General features: G+C 40.6%; 1 protein-coding gene across 2 annotated transcripts in view; it reads left to right on the top strand.

Moving 5' to 3' along the window:
* Nucleotides 1-16811, top strand: part of SNX2 (sorting nexin 2) — a 162000-nt gene that overhangs the window by 35702 nt on the left and 109487 nt on the right. For both annotated transcript variants that reach the window (XM_033929011.1, XM_033929010.1), the window contains exons 3-6: nucleotides 1199-1362; nucleotides 3844-3910; nucleotides 10905-10948; nucleotides 11072-11213. In XM_033929011.1, coding sequence (XP_033784902.1) covers nucleotides 1199-1362; nucleotides 3844-3910; nucleotides 10905-10948; nucleotides 11072-11213 — 417 coding nt within the window. The remainder of the gene's footprint in view (nucleotides 1-1198; nucleotides 1363-3843; nucleotides 3911-10904; nucleotides 10949-11071; nucleotides 11214-16811) is intronic.

The following is a 16811-nucleotide window of genomic DNA, read 5'->3' as shown; positions in this document are numbered from 1 at the left end:
AGTTGGATGTCAGTTGGGTCCTTCTTATGTGCAGAGGACCCAGGAGATCAGGAAGACAGATCATCTCTTTGTCCTTCTGTCGGGTCGGGGGATGGTGCTTCTAGGTTACTATTGCAAACTGGATCAAGGAGACCATTACTTCTGCTTATCTTCCAAAGAAAAAAGCCTGTTCCAGAATTTCTCAAGGCTCATTCCACTTGTGGTCAGGCAGCTTCTTGGGCTGAGTCTTCTCTAGTGCTGCCAGTGGATATTTGGAAGGCTGCAGTTCGGTCTTCTCTGCATTTCTTTGTCAGGATGTTCAGGCGCGTCGGGACGCGGTATTCAGTGAGCGTGTTCTGATTTCGGCCCTTCGGGGGGTCCCTCCCTGGATGGTTACTGCTTTGGTATGTCCCATTCGTAAGGACTATACCAGTCTACCAGGCGCTACAGAAGGAGAAATTAGGTTCTTACCTGCTAATTTTCTTTGTTAGCCTGTAGACCGGTATAGTCCCCTACTGTGATTGCAGGTTTTTGTTTTGCTAGCGTGCAGATTTTGGTTTTCCTGCGGATTCTAGTAATTTTTCTAGGGCCGGGGAGAATTAAGAACAGCGGCTATGGCTCAGCTGGCTTAGCTGGTGAACTGTGGGGATATTTTCTATGCCAGGGTGTAGTTCTACACATGTTCCAACAGTTGTATACTAGGGTTTGTTGTTGTTTTTTCACTCCTGTTCAGAGTATGTTTTACTGTTTTCATTTGTAGGCTTTCCTAGGTTCTGCTTGGCTATACGGCAGACTGAATTGCTAGGGGGGAGTCTATCCTAATATACAAGTTTGTTCTCAGTCTCCACCTGCTGGTAGCAGTGAGGTATATTACCCTTTTTGTAAGGATTATACTGGTCTACAGGCTAACAGAAAGAAAATTAGCAGGTAAGAACCTAATTTCTCCATCCCAGTCTTAGTTCAAGTACTTTCAGAAACTAGATTTTTACTAACCCCAAGCTGCTTTTATACAAACTTTGAACCTATATTGTGTGCCTGATCTGATAACCTGACTAATGTGACCCTCCAAAATCAGTAATAATTCTAAGGCCTTTTACAGTTGAGAGTTATTAATGTAGTTGATGCTTATGGGGAAACTAATCTCTTTAATAATGTTAAAGTGCCCTTTGGCACCAACTAATATTGTATTCAAATGTTTAGTATGATAAATTTGTTTTAGAAGCAACCGAGGAAGTGTGTCTGGACAGTCCAGAAAGAGAACCAATCCTGTCTTCAGAACCTAGTCCAGCAGTCACGCCAGTTACGCCCACAGCACTGATAACGCCAAGAATTGAGACGAAAAGCATTTCTGCTCCTGTGATTTTTGACAGATCTAGAGAAGAGGTACTGAAAACTATAAACTGATCAAAAACAAAATTAGAATTTTATATTATGTTAAGTATCCCCCTCTTTTACAAAACCACCCAGCTTTGTAAAAATAAAAAGGGGTGGGGTTAAATTCGAAACAGAATATAATTATTCTTCTTGAACACAATGTTTATTTGTTTTCTTATTTTTAAGATGAGGACAGAAATTTTTTAAAATGTGGAAAAGAAAATAGTCCTCCAGCAGTTATTTCCCCATGTGTGTGAAATATCTTTGAAATAACTAGTCATTTTTAGGGTGCTAAATATGGTCCTACAGTCAGAGGAAGGAATTCAAAGCAGATCAGCTTCTGAATTTTTCAATGTTAAAGAATATGGAGCAAGTTTCAGAGAGATAAGGTAGACAGGAAGAAGCTTGCTTACTGAAAATAAACTAAAGAGGCCAAGTGGAAGATGACCTGAGTAGGGCACAGAACTTTAAGCAATGTGCCAAGAAAGGAGAACTGAAGTTGAAAGCTTTGAATGGGAAAACAGTAAGGCACATTTAAATGATCTGAGGGAGTTGGGGAAAGTTGAATATACAAGTAGTCATTGACTTACGATTGTAATTGGTTCCGACTGCTAGGTTGTAAGTGGATCAGGACGTAAGTCGTAACTTAAATAGGTCGTAAGTCGAAGACTACCTGTAATGGTTTGGAAGACTAAGGCATGACATCAAGCTATGAATTATGGTTGTAAATTGAAAAGGGAATACTTTGTAAAATAAGTAGGATGATTTTGATAATAACTAGATGTGAGCAGGAATAGTGGATTTTGTCATATTTCTATATAAATAATTACCTGGATGCACATAGTTAACTCTAATTATTGTACCCTGTTTTCATAGACAGCTAAGAATCTGGCTTCAGAATGTATTTAGCTAAGATTATAGTTAGAAATATGTAAACTGCAGGTACCCACGATGCCCTAAAGCAAATAATTGTACTTTATTGTATTTGTGTTTAACATACATAGAGATGTTAATTGTGATTATTGGTTACACCTGTTCAGTTAAACAGCTATATTGTCTGCCACAGTGATTCTCAACCTGCGGTACAGGCCACCGCTGCCTGGGATCTCTCCCTGCCTGACCCCCCCATGCTGAAGCTGCTGCCGATTCCTCCCTGCCCCACCCCTGAAACCGACCCTGCTATCACCACCCCCTACAGCCACAGAAGCAACAACAGGGACGGGATGGGCCAACCCACAAGCCTAGCCTGGCTGGTCCGGAACCTTCTTTCCGATGTCAGAATTGACGTCGGGGGTGGGGGGGAAGGTTTGTGGGCTGGCCTGTCTCTGCTGTTGCTGCTGGTGGGGCAGGGAGGAATCGGCGGTGGCTTCAGCGGGGGGGAGCAGGCAGAAAAAGTTGTGGGGGTGGCAGGTTCAGTTTCATGAGTGGGGCGGGGAGGCAGGGAGAAATTGGCAGCAGTGGCTTCGGGTGGGGTGGCAGGCAGGGAGAGAGAAGAAAAAGTTGGACTCGTAGAGGGACAGAGAGAGATGTTGGTTGGGGAATGGAATGAGGTCTGGAGGATAGGAAGCATGCAGGAGGCAGAAGGAAAGAAAGAAATATTGGATGCACAGTCAGAAGGAAGTGCAACCAGAGACTCATGAAATCACAGACAACAAAGGTAGGAAAAATTATTTTATTTTCAATTTTGTGATCAAATGTGTCAGTTTTGTTATATCTGCTATCTATATTTTGCTCTATATTTGTCTATTTTTTCTATAATTGTTACTGATTGCATATTTTAAAGTCATATGACTTGACCTCTTTGAAAACCCCCCCAAATATAAATAATTAACATTTTCTCTGCGTACAGTAGAATTTGTGGGATTTTTTAATTTTGTGGTTATCATGTATTAATAAGATTATATTGTGTATATGAAAAATGGATAGAAGTAATTAGTACTGTTATTATGTGGATGGGGTCTGGGGTGGAGCATTGGTGGGGTACTCGGTTGGTATTTGTTAGGCTTAGGGCAGGGGTGTCCAATGTCGGTCCTCGAGGGCCGCAGTCCAGTCGGATTTTCAAGATTTCCCCAATGAATATACATGAGGTCTATTTGCATGCACTGCTTTCATTGTATGCTAATAGATCTCATGCATATTCATTGGGGAAATCCTGAAAACCCGACTGGACTGCGGCCCTCGAGGACCGACATTGGACACCCCTGGCTTAGGGGGTACTTGGCTTGAAAAGGTTGAGAAACACTGGTCTGCCACATTAACTTCTAAGATACAAGGGCTGGACATTCTCTGCCCCATTCTGCTACTCTTTTAAATGCAGAAACTGTTTCTCATTAAGGTTCAGTGCTAGTGTGCATTACTGTGTTAAGAATGTTTATTTTGATACATATGCATCATAATTTTCACTTTATTTCATGTCACTATAAGGTATATAAAATTATGTCCAGACTTGAATTGTTTTCATGTTGCTGATACCAAACACTTATCTTCTAGGCTGAAGAGGAATCGAATGGAGATATCTTTGATATTGAAATTGGTGTCTCAGATCCAGAAAAAGTTGGTGAGGCTTCAGTTGCTTATCAGATGTTTTTTTTATTTATGAATTTATATCAAGTTCAATCTGACTTGAAACAGAAAACTTACAAATATAAACCACCTCTCATATGGAAAAATATTCACCTTTAGTCCACAATAATATTGAGAATGAAGAAAAGAAATTCAACTATTAAGGAAAAAGAAAAACAAAATTTTTAAACTTGGAGAACAGAGAAAAGGCAACTAAATTTCTATAGCTGGTACACGCATATTGCAAGAGTTATCACCATTCCTTGCATCTATCTTGCCGTCAAAAATGTTGCAACTATTTGGATTATAAAGGTGCATAATTTTTACCACCATAAGACGTGCTTATCAGATATTTTGGTATATTCTGGTTCTTTGGTTCTCGAGTTATTAAGCATCAATAGTGAGTGGCTAATATTCATGATTTTCTGTCATGAGGAAAAAATTAAGAAATGCAAAATATTGTGAAAAATCCTTATACTTTAGCAATATGATTTATATACTGTAAAAACATACTATATGAGCATCCTTTTTTATGTGGGTATTAAATGTGTTAAATGCGTGTTTAAAAACTTTTCCTGATGGAGTGGAGGAGTTGTCTAGTGATTAGAGCTGCAGCCTTAGCACCCTGAGGTTGTAGGTTCAAGCCCAGCACTACTCCTTGTGACCCTGGGAAAGATACTTAACACTCCATTCTAGTGCAATAGACACTTTATTCCTGAACCTGGGTAGTTGATCCCTTCTCACAAGAATTCTTGTAGAGAGCCTCATTAGCATTCTTTTGTTCCGCCTCCCATTCCTCTGGGTTGTCCTCCAATTCCTCAGTTGTATCTCTACAAGTGAGATGGTAGGAGCCAGTCTTTTCTGCTCATGTTTATGTGGGGTTTGTTTTTTTTTTATTTGGAGCAACCATATCAAGGTGGGATCTGTGTGGCCATTTCTTCTCCTATATGAGAAGTGGAAAGCTTCCACCTATAGCAGTCAAAGCGCACTCCACTAGAAGCATGGCTTCCTCATGAGTGGAATCTTCAGCGGTATCCCTGGAAGATATCTGTAGAGCAGCCACATGGTCCACTCTACATACATTCACAAAGTTTTACAGGGTGGGCGTGGTGGCCAAAGAGGATTCTGCATTCGGATCATACATTCTGTCAGCAGGCTCATCTATCCTGTCCTAAACTCGGGGGACTGCTTTGATACATTCTACAGGTTCAGGAATTAAAGTGACTCACTAGAAGGAAAGATTAGGTTTCAAGTTTATTAAAATTTGATATTCTGCCTTATCAGTATTCAAAGCAGTTTTACTAAAATTTAAAATATTAAATGAAAGCATCAAATAGGGGAGAAGAACACAACCAATGAGAAAAAAACATGACATCAAGACATATGACATGGACATTGACTAACAGGCACAGGAGGAAAGGGTAGAACTACAAAATTTGTAAAGGAAAGAACAAAAAAACAAAAGGAGGGGAGAACACAATTCAGCCAAAATGGCTGGACTAGCATTGACTTAAAACGACGATCAAGCTTCAAAAGTATCTTTAAAAAGAAATATTTTTAGACTGGATTTAAAGTTATCTAATGATGTGATCTCTTACATAGTTTGGAGCTGAGTTCCAAAAGGAGAGGTAGTGACAGAAAAAATGTTGGTTCTCATGGTATTGATATGTCTTAATAAGAGGATTGAGAGCAGATTTTGGGTTTAAGATGAAAGAGAGAGCTGAGAGGAGTGGGGAATCAAGTCTATTAATAAATTCAGGCTGCCCTACTACTCTAGTTTTGAATGTCAACAGCATAATTTTGTAAACGATACCATATTCGATAGGAAGCCAATGTGCTTTAAACAGAAGAGGTGTGACATGATCGAATTTATTTGCATTAAAAATGATTTTTATAGCATTATTTTGGACTATTTTAAAATGCCTAATTTCTTTCTTGAAAATTGAAAATTCCTTTATATAGAGCAGGGGTGTCAAAGTCCCTCATCGAGGGCCTCATTCCAGTCAGGCTTTCAGGATTTCCCAAATGAATATGCATGAGATCTATTTGCATGCATTGCTTTCATTGTATACTAATGCATGTATTCTCATGCATATTTATTGGGGAAATCCTAAAAACCCGACTGGATTGCGGCCCTCAAGGAGGGACTTTGACACCCCTAATATAGAGCATTACTGTAGACCAGACAAGAGATGACTAATGAGTGGATGAAGGTGTTTAATGAAGAATGGTCAAGTAACTTGGCAAGGGAACGGATCATACGAAGATGGTAGAAACATTTCTGAACAATGGAGCTAATTTGATATAAGATCATTTCCCATCAAAAGTGACTCCTAGTAGCTTAATGGTCCGGATAGACTGAATTGAAATGGACTTAAATTCAATAGTGGAGGATAAAATTAAACCATACTTAATTGGGAAAACCATAGATTTGGTTTTGTTAATATTGAGCAATAACATGTTGGAATTGAGCCAATTATTTATTTTCTCCAACTTTTGATTGATAATTGAAATGTCATCTGGATTGTCGAGATCAGTTGGGTGAGTTAACTGAGTGTCATCAGTGTACGCGAAAACGGAAATGCCAATGGACTGTCCTGTGGTGATTAATGGGGCCAGGAAAATGTTGAATATTAATGGGGAGAGTATTGAGCCTTGAGGAATACCGAATTCATTTGGAAACATATCTGAGGAAGAGCCATTGAAAGAAACGGTCTTTGAAATATGAAGTGAACAAATCTAAAACTTGATCGGAAATACCTATTTCTTGAAGACGATGGATTAGTAAACGGTGATCCATTGTGTCAAAAGCTGATGATAAATCCAAAGAGATAAGTACGACTGATTTATGATGATCTAGATGATAGATGATATTGGTAGTCAAGCCTATAAGTGTAGAGTGATGTTTGCGAAAACCTGTTTGGTTCAGATGAAGTACATTAGTATTTTCCACGCATTCAGAAATTTGGGTGAACACCACCTTCTCATTGATTTTAGCTAAAAACAGAATATTAGAAATGGGCCGATAATTGGATTTATCAGTCGTGCTAACTTTATGGTCTTTGATAGAAGGATAAATGATCGCTTCCTTTCAGATTTTTGGAATGGTGCTTGTGGTTAAGCTAGTGCACACGAAATCAAGTATGTGAGAACCAAAGATAGAGAAGTAATGTTTCAGAATGTATGGGGCAATAATTTCTGAACCTAAACCTTTTGTATTCATTAAATTGATAATTTGCTGGATCTCCAATAGAGGTGGGATCTTAAAGCGGGAGCATTTTTAAAAAAATAGGCTAGGTAGTTGCAGATCATTTTTGGGAAGAACAGTTGAATTTCTTTGGGCAGAGGGTTGGAATGATGCTCTTATTTTCAATATTTTGTCAGTAAAGTGATCTGCCAATGTCTGCGTGGAAGGTAACTGTAGAGAATCGGGATTCTCTTGATGTTTTGAGGTCAGTGAGTGAACAATCCCATAGAGTCGCCATATTTTTTGCGTTTGAAATTTGTTTAGAGTAGTAGAGAGATTTAGCTTGAACAATTTTGGATTTTTAATAAGCAGCATGATCCTTATAAGCATAAAGGTTGATTGTGGATTTTTCATGTCTCTACTTCCTTTCCAGAGAGCATAATTGTTTCTTAATCAAGTTAAGTTCTGATGAAAACCAAGGATTTTTATGTCGCAGGTTGGAAACAAGCTGGGATTGGAGTGGGGCAAATTTACCTAAGAGATTCGATATAGATTTATTCCAGTCAGTAAGTAGATCGTCCATAGTTGCGTCAGAAGTAGAACCCCGATTAAAATTGAAGGAGGAGGAAATGGTAACAGAGTATAATCTTGAAAACTGATTAATTTAGGGCCCTGAGAAGAAGTCCTGAGTGACCAATGGTGAGAAATAATGAGCAGAGAATGGTCAGACCAAGGCACAGTAATATTTGATGTCAATGAAAAATTGGGGGCTGTGGATGGAACCAAAATCATGTTGAGAATATGACGTGCTCTATGAGTTGGATAAGATATTAAAGGAAATAAAATTAAGTCTTTGAAAAGGGTCATCATCTCCGAAGTATGTGTGTTATTAAGGTCTTTGACATGAACATTAAAGTCCCCGAGAATCAGTTGAGGTGCAGAAATCAAAAATCGTGAATTGTACTAGTGAAATCCTATCTTGAGATATAGGAGGTGGGAGGTATAAGAGTAAACAATCAAATATAGCATTAGTTTTCAATTTAAATTGGATGAATTCTAGGGGGGCTTACATGGGAAGAAAATTCAAGATCGAAGGCTAAATTTAATCGATGAACTGTGGCTACTCCACCCCCTCTTTCAATACGATGATTAAAATGATAGGTAAAGCCTGGAGGACAGGTGAAGGCTAAATATGCTTCGTCTCCATCTGAAAGCCAGGTTTCAGTGATACAGAGGAGATCGAGGTAATCTGGGAAATAACATCATTTAATAGATGATACTTAGTGTTGAATGATCTTGAGTTGATAAACCAGAATTGAGGCTTATAAGTTGGTGGGAGTTATGACGGGCTTATGTTTTGACCTGAATAAGATTAGAAACAGCTAAGCGAGATTGAGGAGGCTTGTATTGTGTAGCAGTGTGAGGGCCCCATATGATTGGGATCTCGTAGGAGGAACTGGCCATGGTATTAACAGCGATAGCTGCAGAAAGAAGTAGAACCGGGCCACAAGTTAGAGAGGGCAGATGAAGGACAATGAGGCGACAAAGAAGAAAATATAAGTAAAAAAAGGCAGATGAATGAGGAAAAGGAATTCCCAAAGGACATGCGTTTGGGATGCACACAAAGGAGCGCATTAAGGAGCATTACCTGCTCCTTAAGTATACTTCTTTGGCATGCGCTGCAGACAGGGTAGCTTTAAAGGGCATGTACCATACCAGCTGATATAAGTGGGTGGGGTCAGCAGCGCCGCCGCTTTGTGGCGGCAAAGGAAGCAAAGATTAAAGATAATCAACAGCACAAACAAGGTAATTCAGTTCAGTACAGAGTGACTAGCAAGTGAGAGAATAAGTATTTAATTGTGAGTTCTTACTTCAGTAATCTTCTGTTTAGTAGACATGCTTTATTCTTGAAGCCCGCCCTATCAGATGTTCATTTGCCTGCTTACTGCCTTTAATGTGCCGGGGAATCTGGATACCTTGTTTCTTTCCTTTCTTTAGCCTTGACAAGGATAGAGGATGTGACTGCTGCATTGAATTTAGAGGTTATCTGTAGAATCTCCCACACTTAGTGCAGGTTTCACTCAGGTTGGTGACTTGTTTGTTTTCACCTTGTTATATATTGCAAATGGTTAAGTTTTGTTTTATCCATATGTTATTGATAATGAGCAGAACTGACTTGTTTCTCGGGGAGAGACCCCGTACCCTCCCTATTCAGTTTCCTCTCCAGGACTGACCATCTGCTTTGATATGAATTGAGGAATTCAAAGACAGCCCAGAGGGATGGGAGGTAGAGCAAAAGAATGCTAATGAGTTGCAAGAATTCTCTCAAGGGATTGATTACCCACAGCTTCAGGAATAAAGGCCCTGATTCTACAAAGTGCGTCCCGATTTTAGGCAGCTGTAGGCGTCCTACAGCTGTCTAATCAGCCAATCGGGATGCACGTTTAAAAAAAAAATGCTCCCCAGGCAGGCCGCCTATATTGAAGGCGCCTCCGGGAGCCTAGGGAGGCCTGCAAGATGCCTAAGCTCGCCTAAGGGCCTTAGGCGGGCCTTAGGCGAACATAGGTGGCCCTACGCGTCTCCCTAGTAGAGGAAGAGACGCTTACAATGTAGGCCAACAAAATGCTGGTCTACATTGTAAGTAGACGCGGCCGCTATATTTATTGCGGCAAGGGATCTTATTGCGGCAATGGATAAGATACTTATTGCGGCAAGGGATCCAATCAGGCCTTAGATTAAGTGGGGATGGGCGGACCCGCTATGCCTAAGGCCTGATTGGTCCAGGCTTCTAGAGCCTGGGCCAGTCAGGCCTTAGGCTTCGGCGGGATGGGCCGGGAAGGGGCGGGCCCGCCTCATTTCGACGAGGCGGGCCTGCCGGCTGGACGGGCAAGACCCGTCTGGCCAAAAGAAAAGGTTAGTTTGGTGGGGTGGAGGTTTGGGGGCTGTTAGCGTGGGGGGGGGAGGGTGCATCTTCGGGCAAGAGGGATTGGGCACCCTCCTGCCAGCGATCAATATTGTCGGGGGGGGGGGGCTTCTTCTGGCAGGAGGGTTTGGGTACCCTCCTGCCAGTGATCGGTAGTGTCGGGGGGGAGATCGGTAGTGTCGGGGGGGGGGCGATCAGTAGTGTCGGGGGGAGCATCTTTCGGCATGAGGTTTTGGGCACCCTCCTGCCTGCAGTCGGACAGGGGGCCGCGGCCCGCTATACTTATAGCGGCAGAGAGATCCCTTGACGCGATAAGTGTAGCGTCTAATCTAACCCGATTCTCTAACCAGCATCTGTAACATGGACGCCGGTTACAGAATCGGGGTTTAGTGTAGGCCCGATTCTGAATAGGACACCTCTCCCGGGCATCCTATACAGAATCAGGGCCAAAGTGTCTATCTACTAAAAAAGAAGATTATTGAGGTAAGAACCTAATCTTTCTTTGCCCTAGGTGCGTTAGTCAGATTGTGGGTCCACCGGGACAGATAGAGAGAAATACTTGAGTACTTGAATGTGTAAACCGCTTATGCTAAAAGCGGTGTATAAATACTAAAATAAATGTGTAGCATAAATTCTGAAAGTGTGAACTTGGGTTTACCTTTTAAATCATTGTACCTCAACCCTGTCACTGAGAAATACACATCCAATATATAGATTGTGGTGATATATGGGATTTTCTCTCATGCTTGCTCACTGTGGCAGTATTAAAAACCTAATTGGATACATATGTTCATATGACAGGGTTGGGAAATAGGGCTCTAAATGATAGAAATATGTTTCACTGATATACATGTTCTTAACTATGTGGTCTTCTTACAGGGGATGGCATGAATGCTTACATGGCATACAAAGTAACAACTAAGGTAAGTAAGATGTGTATCTAGCACGAGTTTGTGAACACCAGAACAGTAGAGCAATTGTCTAGTATGTTAGGAATCATTTGGAATTTAAGCAATGTGTCCCTTTCTTTCTTTTTTTTTTAATAGACTTCCCTTTCCATGTTTAACAAGAATGAATTCTCTGTGAAACGAAGGTTTAGTGACTTCCTGGGTTTGCATAGCAAATTAGCTACAAAATACATGCATATCGGTTACATTGTTCCTCCAGCTCCAGAGAAAAGTATTGTAGGTAAGCACAATTTGTGAGCACAAACATGCTTTAATCTGTTTGAGTTCATTGGACTTTTGTCTAGCTTTTATTCTGCTGGTCATCTGCTTTCCTTACCACATTAAATGTAAAACATTTGTAATATTCTGTGCTTGCCTTTTAACACAAAAAGGAGTAATGAAGAATTTTTCCCCAAAGTCTTTTGCTGTTTGTTGTGATGTCTACCATTTTTTTCAGTTACAAATGATGCCTTTTTTATTTTGGACACACTTGATATAATTGTGACTAGTTTTAAAGAGTTAAACCTTTATAGAGAGAGTGCAAATTAAGCTATGTAAAACAGGGAATTTACGTAACTCAAAAGTTAGCACAAATGTCAGCTCATCATTGAAAAAAAATTGCCTTTGGGCACAACCTTTCAATTACATTTTCCTTGTAAATATATAATTTTCTATCAAGATAATTGTAATATTTTCTTTGAACCCTCACAATTACAATTTTAAAGTAACCATTGAAGCCTTTTGAATCATCTTGGGCTTGTTAAAATGAGGAGGATCTCCTTTTTATTTAGGCTCATAAACTGCTGTTATGTTACTTGTTAATCCAGCATCCTATGGATATTTTTTTTATTTCCTTCCTTATTAAAGTAGACTGTATATTTAAGTTGTTTCATTTCCACCTTTATGAACTATTTTCTTTTTGTATCATTACTGATTTTTCTTTTCAAAGAATGATGCTTTCTGTGTAAATTTAAAAGCAAAAAAAAAAATTGTCTTCAGCTTGTGTTAACTAACTCAGCAACTTCATTGTGTTCTTCAAAATTATTTCTTCCTGTGGTCTGAACTGTTTTAATTGAAACTTGAGTTAACAGCAACCATTGTCCATTGTTTAGATGAAGCATAGGTCAGAGAGCTTTAACCTTTTTTTCCTCATTCCTTATCTCTCGCTTCACATGCTTCGCTCCATAATGCATAGTAGTTTGTCCAGTCAAGAAAATATATTTTTGGTTATTTTGTCTCTGGTAGGAAATCGGCTTTTAATATGTTGCCCATATTTATTTTCATGATTTTATAATGAATATCAGATTTATATAGTGCTCTAGAGGTGCATGCTTGACGGTCTTAAACTTACAATCAAGACAAGGAGGGAATTTTAGAAACAGATGCATAAATGGATGTAACCTTTTCACATGAAAATAAAGACAGTTTTAGAAAGAGAAAGTCCATCCATACTTTCCTTCTCAGGTAGTTCCAAAACCTGTTAAGTTACAAAAAGCTGTGTTATAGATAAATATAGGCTTTTACGTTTCAAGATTTTTAGTCAATTTAACTATTTCTATGAATATTATATACCTTATCAGTAAATGCCTTCTAGAACACTGTTTCCTATATCATATACCCCATACTCAATCTCCCAAGACCTCGGCGGGACCACTGTGCGAAATTCATTTTCATAGGCATAGACTTTTGGCACCCAGATCGTCACCGGTCTTATCTTATTTAATTTTTAGATTTTTTTCTAGTTTATATATTTTTTCAGTAAGTTAAATAAGTTAATACTCATCTTATATATCAACTCGGCAGGGGGATTTATAGCTCCGACATAGAACTGTGTTTCGCCGTGGCTTTTTCAAGGACGTTCTCCTTGCCCAGCCGAGTTTGTCATTCCCATATCGCTAGTTTGAAACAAGAATTTAAAAATTAAATAAGATAAGACTGGTGACGATCTGGGTGCCAAAAGTCTATGCGTATCAAAATGAATTTCACACAGCAGTCCTGCTGAGGTCTTGGGAGACTGAGTATGGGGTATATGATATAGGAAACAGTGACGGTGTTTTGGATATACCCTTTATAAAAACTCTTTAAATTTAGAGTGTATTAACCCAGGACAAGTAGGCAGCATATTCTCACATGTGGGTGACATTATCCACAGAGCCCCAGTACAGACAGCTGTGCAAGTGCAGTGGCACTTTAAGAACTTTAGAAAGTTTGCGACTGACTGCGCATGCGCGAGTGCCTTACCGCTTGGCGTAGGCACGCAGCTCCTCAGTTCTTAGTTTTCCATGGAGCTAAGAAGTGCTTTCAATGTTCTTTGTTTTAGCCTTCTCCTTCCTGCTCGTGTGTTTGATTTTTTACTTAATTCTTTTTCTTTCGTTTGTTTACCTTTAAAAACAATGAAAAAATTTTTTTCCCAGTTTTTACCTTCGGGTGTTTTTCAACGGTGGGGCCTTCTTTCTCGCCTCAGCTTTCGACTTTTTCCTTCCATGTCCTGTCTGTTAACCAGCTTTAAAAATACGGCAGGTGGCCAGCTCACGATTTCTTTCACTGACCCATATAGCTGGTGTATACAGGGCCTTGGCCCTGAGCATCGCATTGAGACCTGCACATATTGTTCAACTCTTAAGAAACGCTCAATTAAAAGCCACATTCTACCACAACAAAAACCTATGACTCTCCTGAGATGCATTCTCCTCGCAAGACTCCTCCTAGAGAGCAATCTCCCTCTGAGCCTATTTCTTTTACTCATTTTATTAGACAACTGGGTAAAGACATGTCTATTAAATTGGAAGCCGACTCCAAATATTCTGCTGAATTTATGGAGACCGTGGACTATAAACATCCTGCTAAGGAGCTTATTAAGCTTCCTTTGCATGGAATCCTGAAGGAAACTCTTTGTAAAAATTGGGAGTCTCCTCTTTCGGTTCCTGCTGCTCCTAGAAAGCTAGACTCTCTTTACAGGATTATTACCAATCCTGGATTTGATAAACCTCAGCTTTCTTATCTATCTTTGGTAGTGGAGTCCACACTAAAAAAATCTATGCCTCAGTTCCACCAGGGCGAGAGGGGCGTACTATGGACAGGTTTGGTAAACGTCTGTACCAAAACTCCATGTTAGCCAATCGGGTCATCAATTAGGATTTCTACTTCATGTGTTATCTGAAGCACCTTGTTAAACAATTGCCTAAATTTCACAAATATCTTCGATCACATCAGAAGACTGAATTCCAACACCTAAGAATTGCCGCTGCTGGGTCAGACCAGTGCTCCATTGTGCCCATCAGTCCGCTCATGTGGCGGCCCCTAGGTCAAAGACCAGTGCTCTAAATGAGTCCAGCTGCACCTGCGTATGTTCCGGTTCAGCAGGAACTTGTCTAACTTTGTCTTGAATCCATATCTAGCACCCGTACTCAGTTAAGAGAACACATGTTGCAGTCTGCATATGATGTCTTTGAATTATCCTCCATGGTTTCTGCTACGTTTGTGGCCATGAGGAGATTGGCATGGCTCAGAACTTCGGATATGGATGTTAACCTCCAAGATCGGTTGCCCAATATACCCTGTCTTGGGGATTAACTTTTTGGAGACTCAATTAAGAATGCAACTCAAAAGCTCTCTGCACATGAAAAGTCTTGGGATTCCTTACTTAAGCCTAAACACAAGCCATCCACTACCAGACCTTACAAGCCCTCTTCTTTATATCAGAGGTGTTTCCTGGCAAAAACCATCTGCTTCTTCCAGACCGCAGCAGAAGAAACAAAGGTAGCAACGTCCTCGGAGACCTCAGGCATCTGCTCCTTCTATATCCACTCAGTCTTTTTGACCAGTTACTCGAGAGCATAGTTTCAATCCTTTTACATTTGCCTCTCCCTCTCTCAATTGGAGGTCATCTTCAACATTATTATCATCATTGGCAGTTAATCACCTCCAACCTCTGGGTTCTCAATATCATTTGAGAAGGTTGTTCTCTTCATTTTCGTACAATCCCTCCAGATCATCCTCCAAGAGAGTCTGCTTCAAACCAACTCCAGTCCTCTCTTCTTCTTCAGGAAATCAACTCCCTGCTCCTTCTCAAAGCCATCGAGAAGTTTCCTCTGGACCAGCAGAACAAAGATTTTTATTCCCGTTATTTCCTTGTCCCGAAGAAGACGGGAGATCTTCGACCAATATTAGACCTCAGTCAAAAAAAAGTTTTGGATGTTGTCTCTGGCATCTCTGTATCCCCTTTTGGATCACAACAATTGTCTATGCTCTCTGGATCTCAAGAAAGCTTACATTCGCATTTCAATTCATCCAGCATCCCGGAAATTCCTCAGATTTCAAGTGGCACATCACCACTATCAATACAAGGTTCTACCTTTCAGCCTGGCATCCTCTCCCAGGGTTTTCGCCAAGTGCCTGGTGGTAGTGGCAGTGGTCTTGAAGTTCCAGGGACTTCAAGTCTTTCCCTATCTGGATGACTGGCTCATCAAGGATTCTTCGTCTCAAAGGGTGCTCCTAGCAACAAATCAGACCACACTGTTCTTCAGAATTTGGGGTTCGAGATCAATTTTCCCAAATCACAACTTCAACCATCTCAGAGGCTCAAGTTTATAGGCGCTCTGCTCGACAAATTCCATCTCAGGGCGTTTTAGCGTCAGGACCCCTGATTCAACTTTGTCATCAGGTGGTTCAGCTTCAATCACTCTCAGCAAGACACATGATGATTCTTCTGGGACACATAACATCTACAGTCCACATGACTCCTTTTGCCAGGCTTCACCTATGGATCCCTCAATGGTCTCTGGCTACTCAGTGGTCTCAGGCTCTCGACTCACTTTCACAACACATTGCAGTCACATCTTCTCTATAACAGTCTCTTCAGTGGTGGATGCTCTCTTCCAATCTTTCCAGACAATTGCTATTCTACACACCTCCTCATCAGAAAGTTCTCGCAACAGATTTGTCAGCCTATGCTTGGGGAGCTCATCTGGATGTCCCATGCACTCAAGTTCTCTGGTCTGTCAGAGATTGATGCCGTCATATAAATCTGTTAGAACTTAGAGCGATTGTCAATGCCCTCAAGGCTTTTCAGGCTCTTCTACAAGATCTAAGTTCTCCTTGTCCATATGGACAATCAGCTGACCATGTACTATATAAACAAGCAAAGAGGAACGGAATCTCTCCTCTGTCAAGAGACTCAAAAGATTTGGATTTGGGCGATTCTTCACAACATCTTCCTCAAAGCTGTTTACATTAAGGGGGAACAGAATTCTTTAGCGGACAAACTAAGTCACATTCTTCAACTTCATGAATGGATGCTGAACTCAACAGCTCTCCATCCCATCTCTCAATGGGGGATTCCTCAGGTAGACCTGTCTGCATCTCCCCACAACCACAAGCTGCCCCGCTTTTGCTCCAGGCTATATTTTCATCGCCTAGAAGCAGAAGCTTTTTCTTCTGGATTGAACGCACAAGTTTCTCTATGCATTTCCACCCATTCCTCGTGTTCTCAAAACGCTTGTCAAGCTCAAACAAGAGTCTGCCACCATGATTCTGATAGCTTCTCGGTGGCCTAGACCAGTGTTCTTCAACCTTTTTACACCCGTGGACCAGCAGAAATAAAATAATTATTTTGTGGATCGGCAAACTACTAAGACCGAAATAAAAAAACACATTTTTGCCCCGTCTCCGCAAGCTCGGTCCCCACAAACCATCTGATTCCATCTGCACAAGCCTCAGTTATGATTTTATATTGAACGTATTTTATTAAAGTATAAAAAGAAACAATATTCTGTACAATTGCCATTTTATAAATATAAATATTCAGAGCATGGACCAACAAAACCCCTGTCTCCCCTCC

This window comes from Geotrypetes seraphini, chromosome 1 (genome assembly GCF_902459505.1).
Source record: "Geotrypetes seraphini chromosome 1, aGeoSer1.1, whole genome shotgun sequence".
NCBI lineage: Eukaryota > Metazoa > Chordata > Amphibia > Gymnophiona > Dermophiidae > Geotrypetes > Geotrypetes seraphini.
The sequence above is the reverse complement of the archived record's forward strand: the minus strand, read 5'-3'. Positions and strand labels throughout refer to the sequence as shown.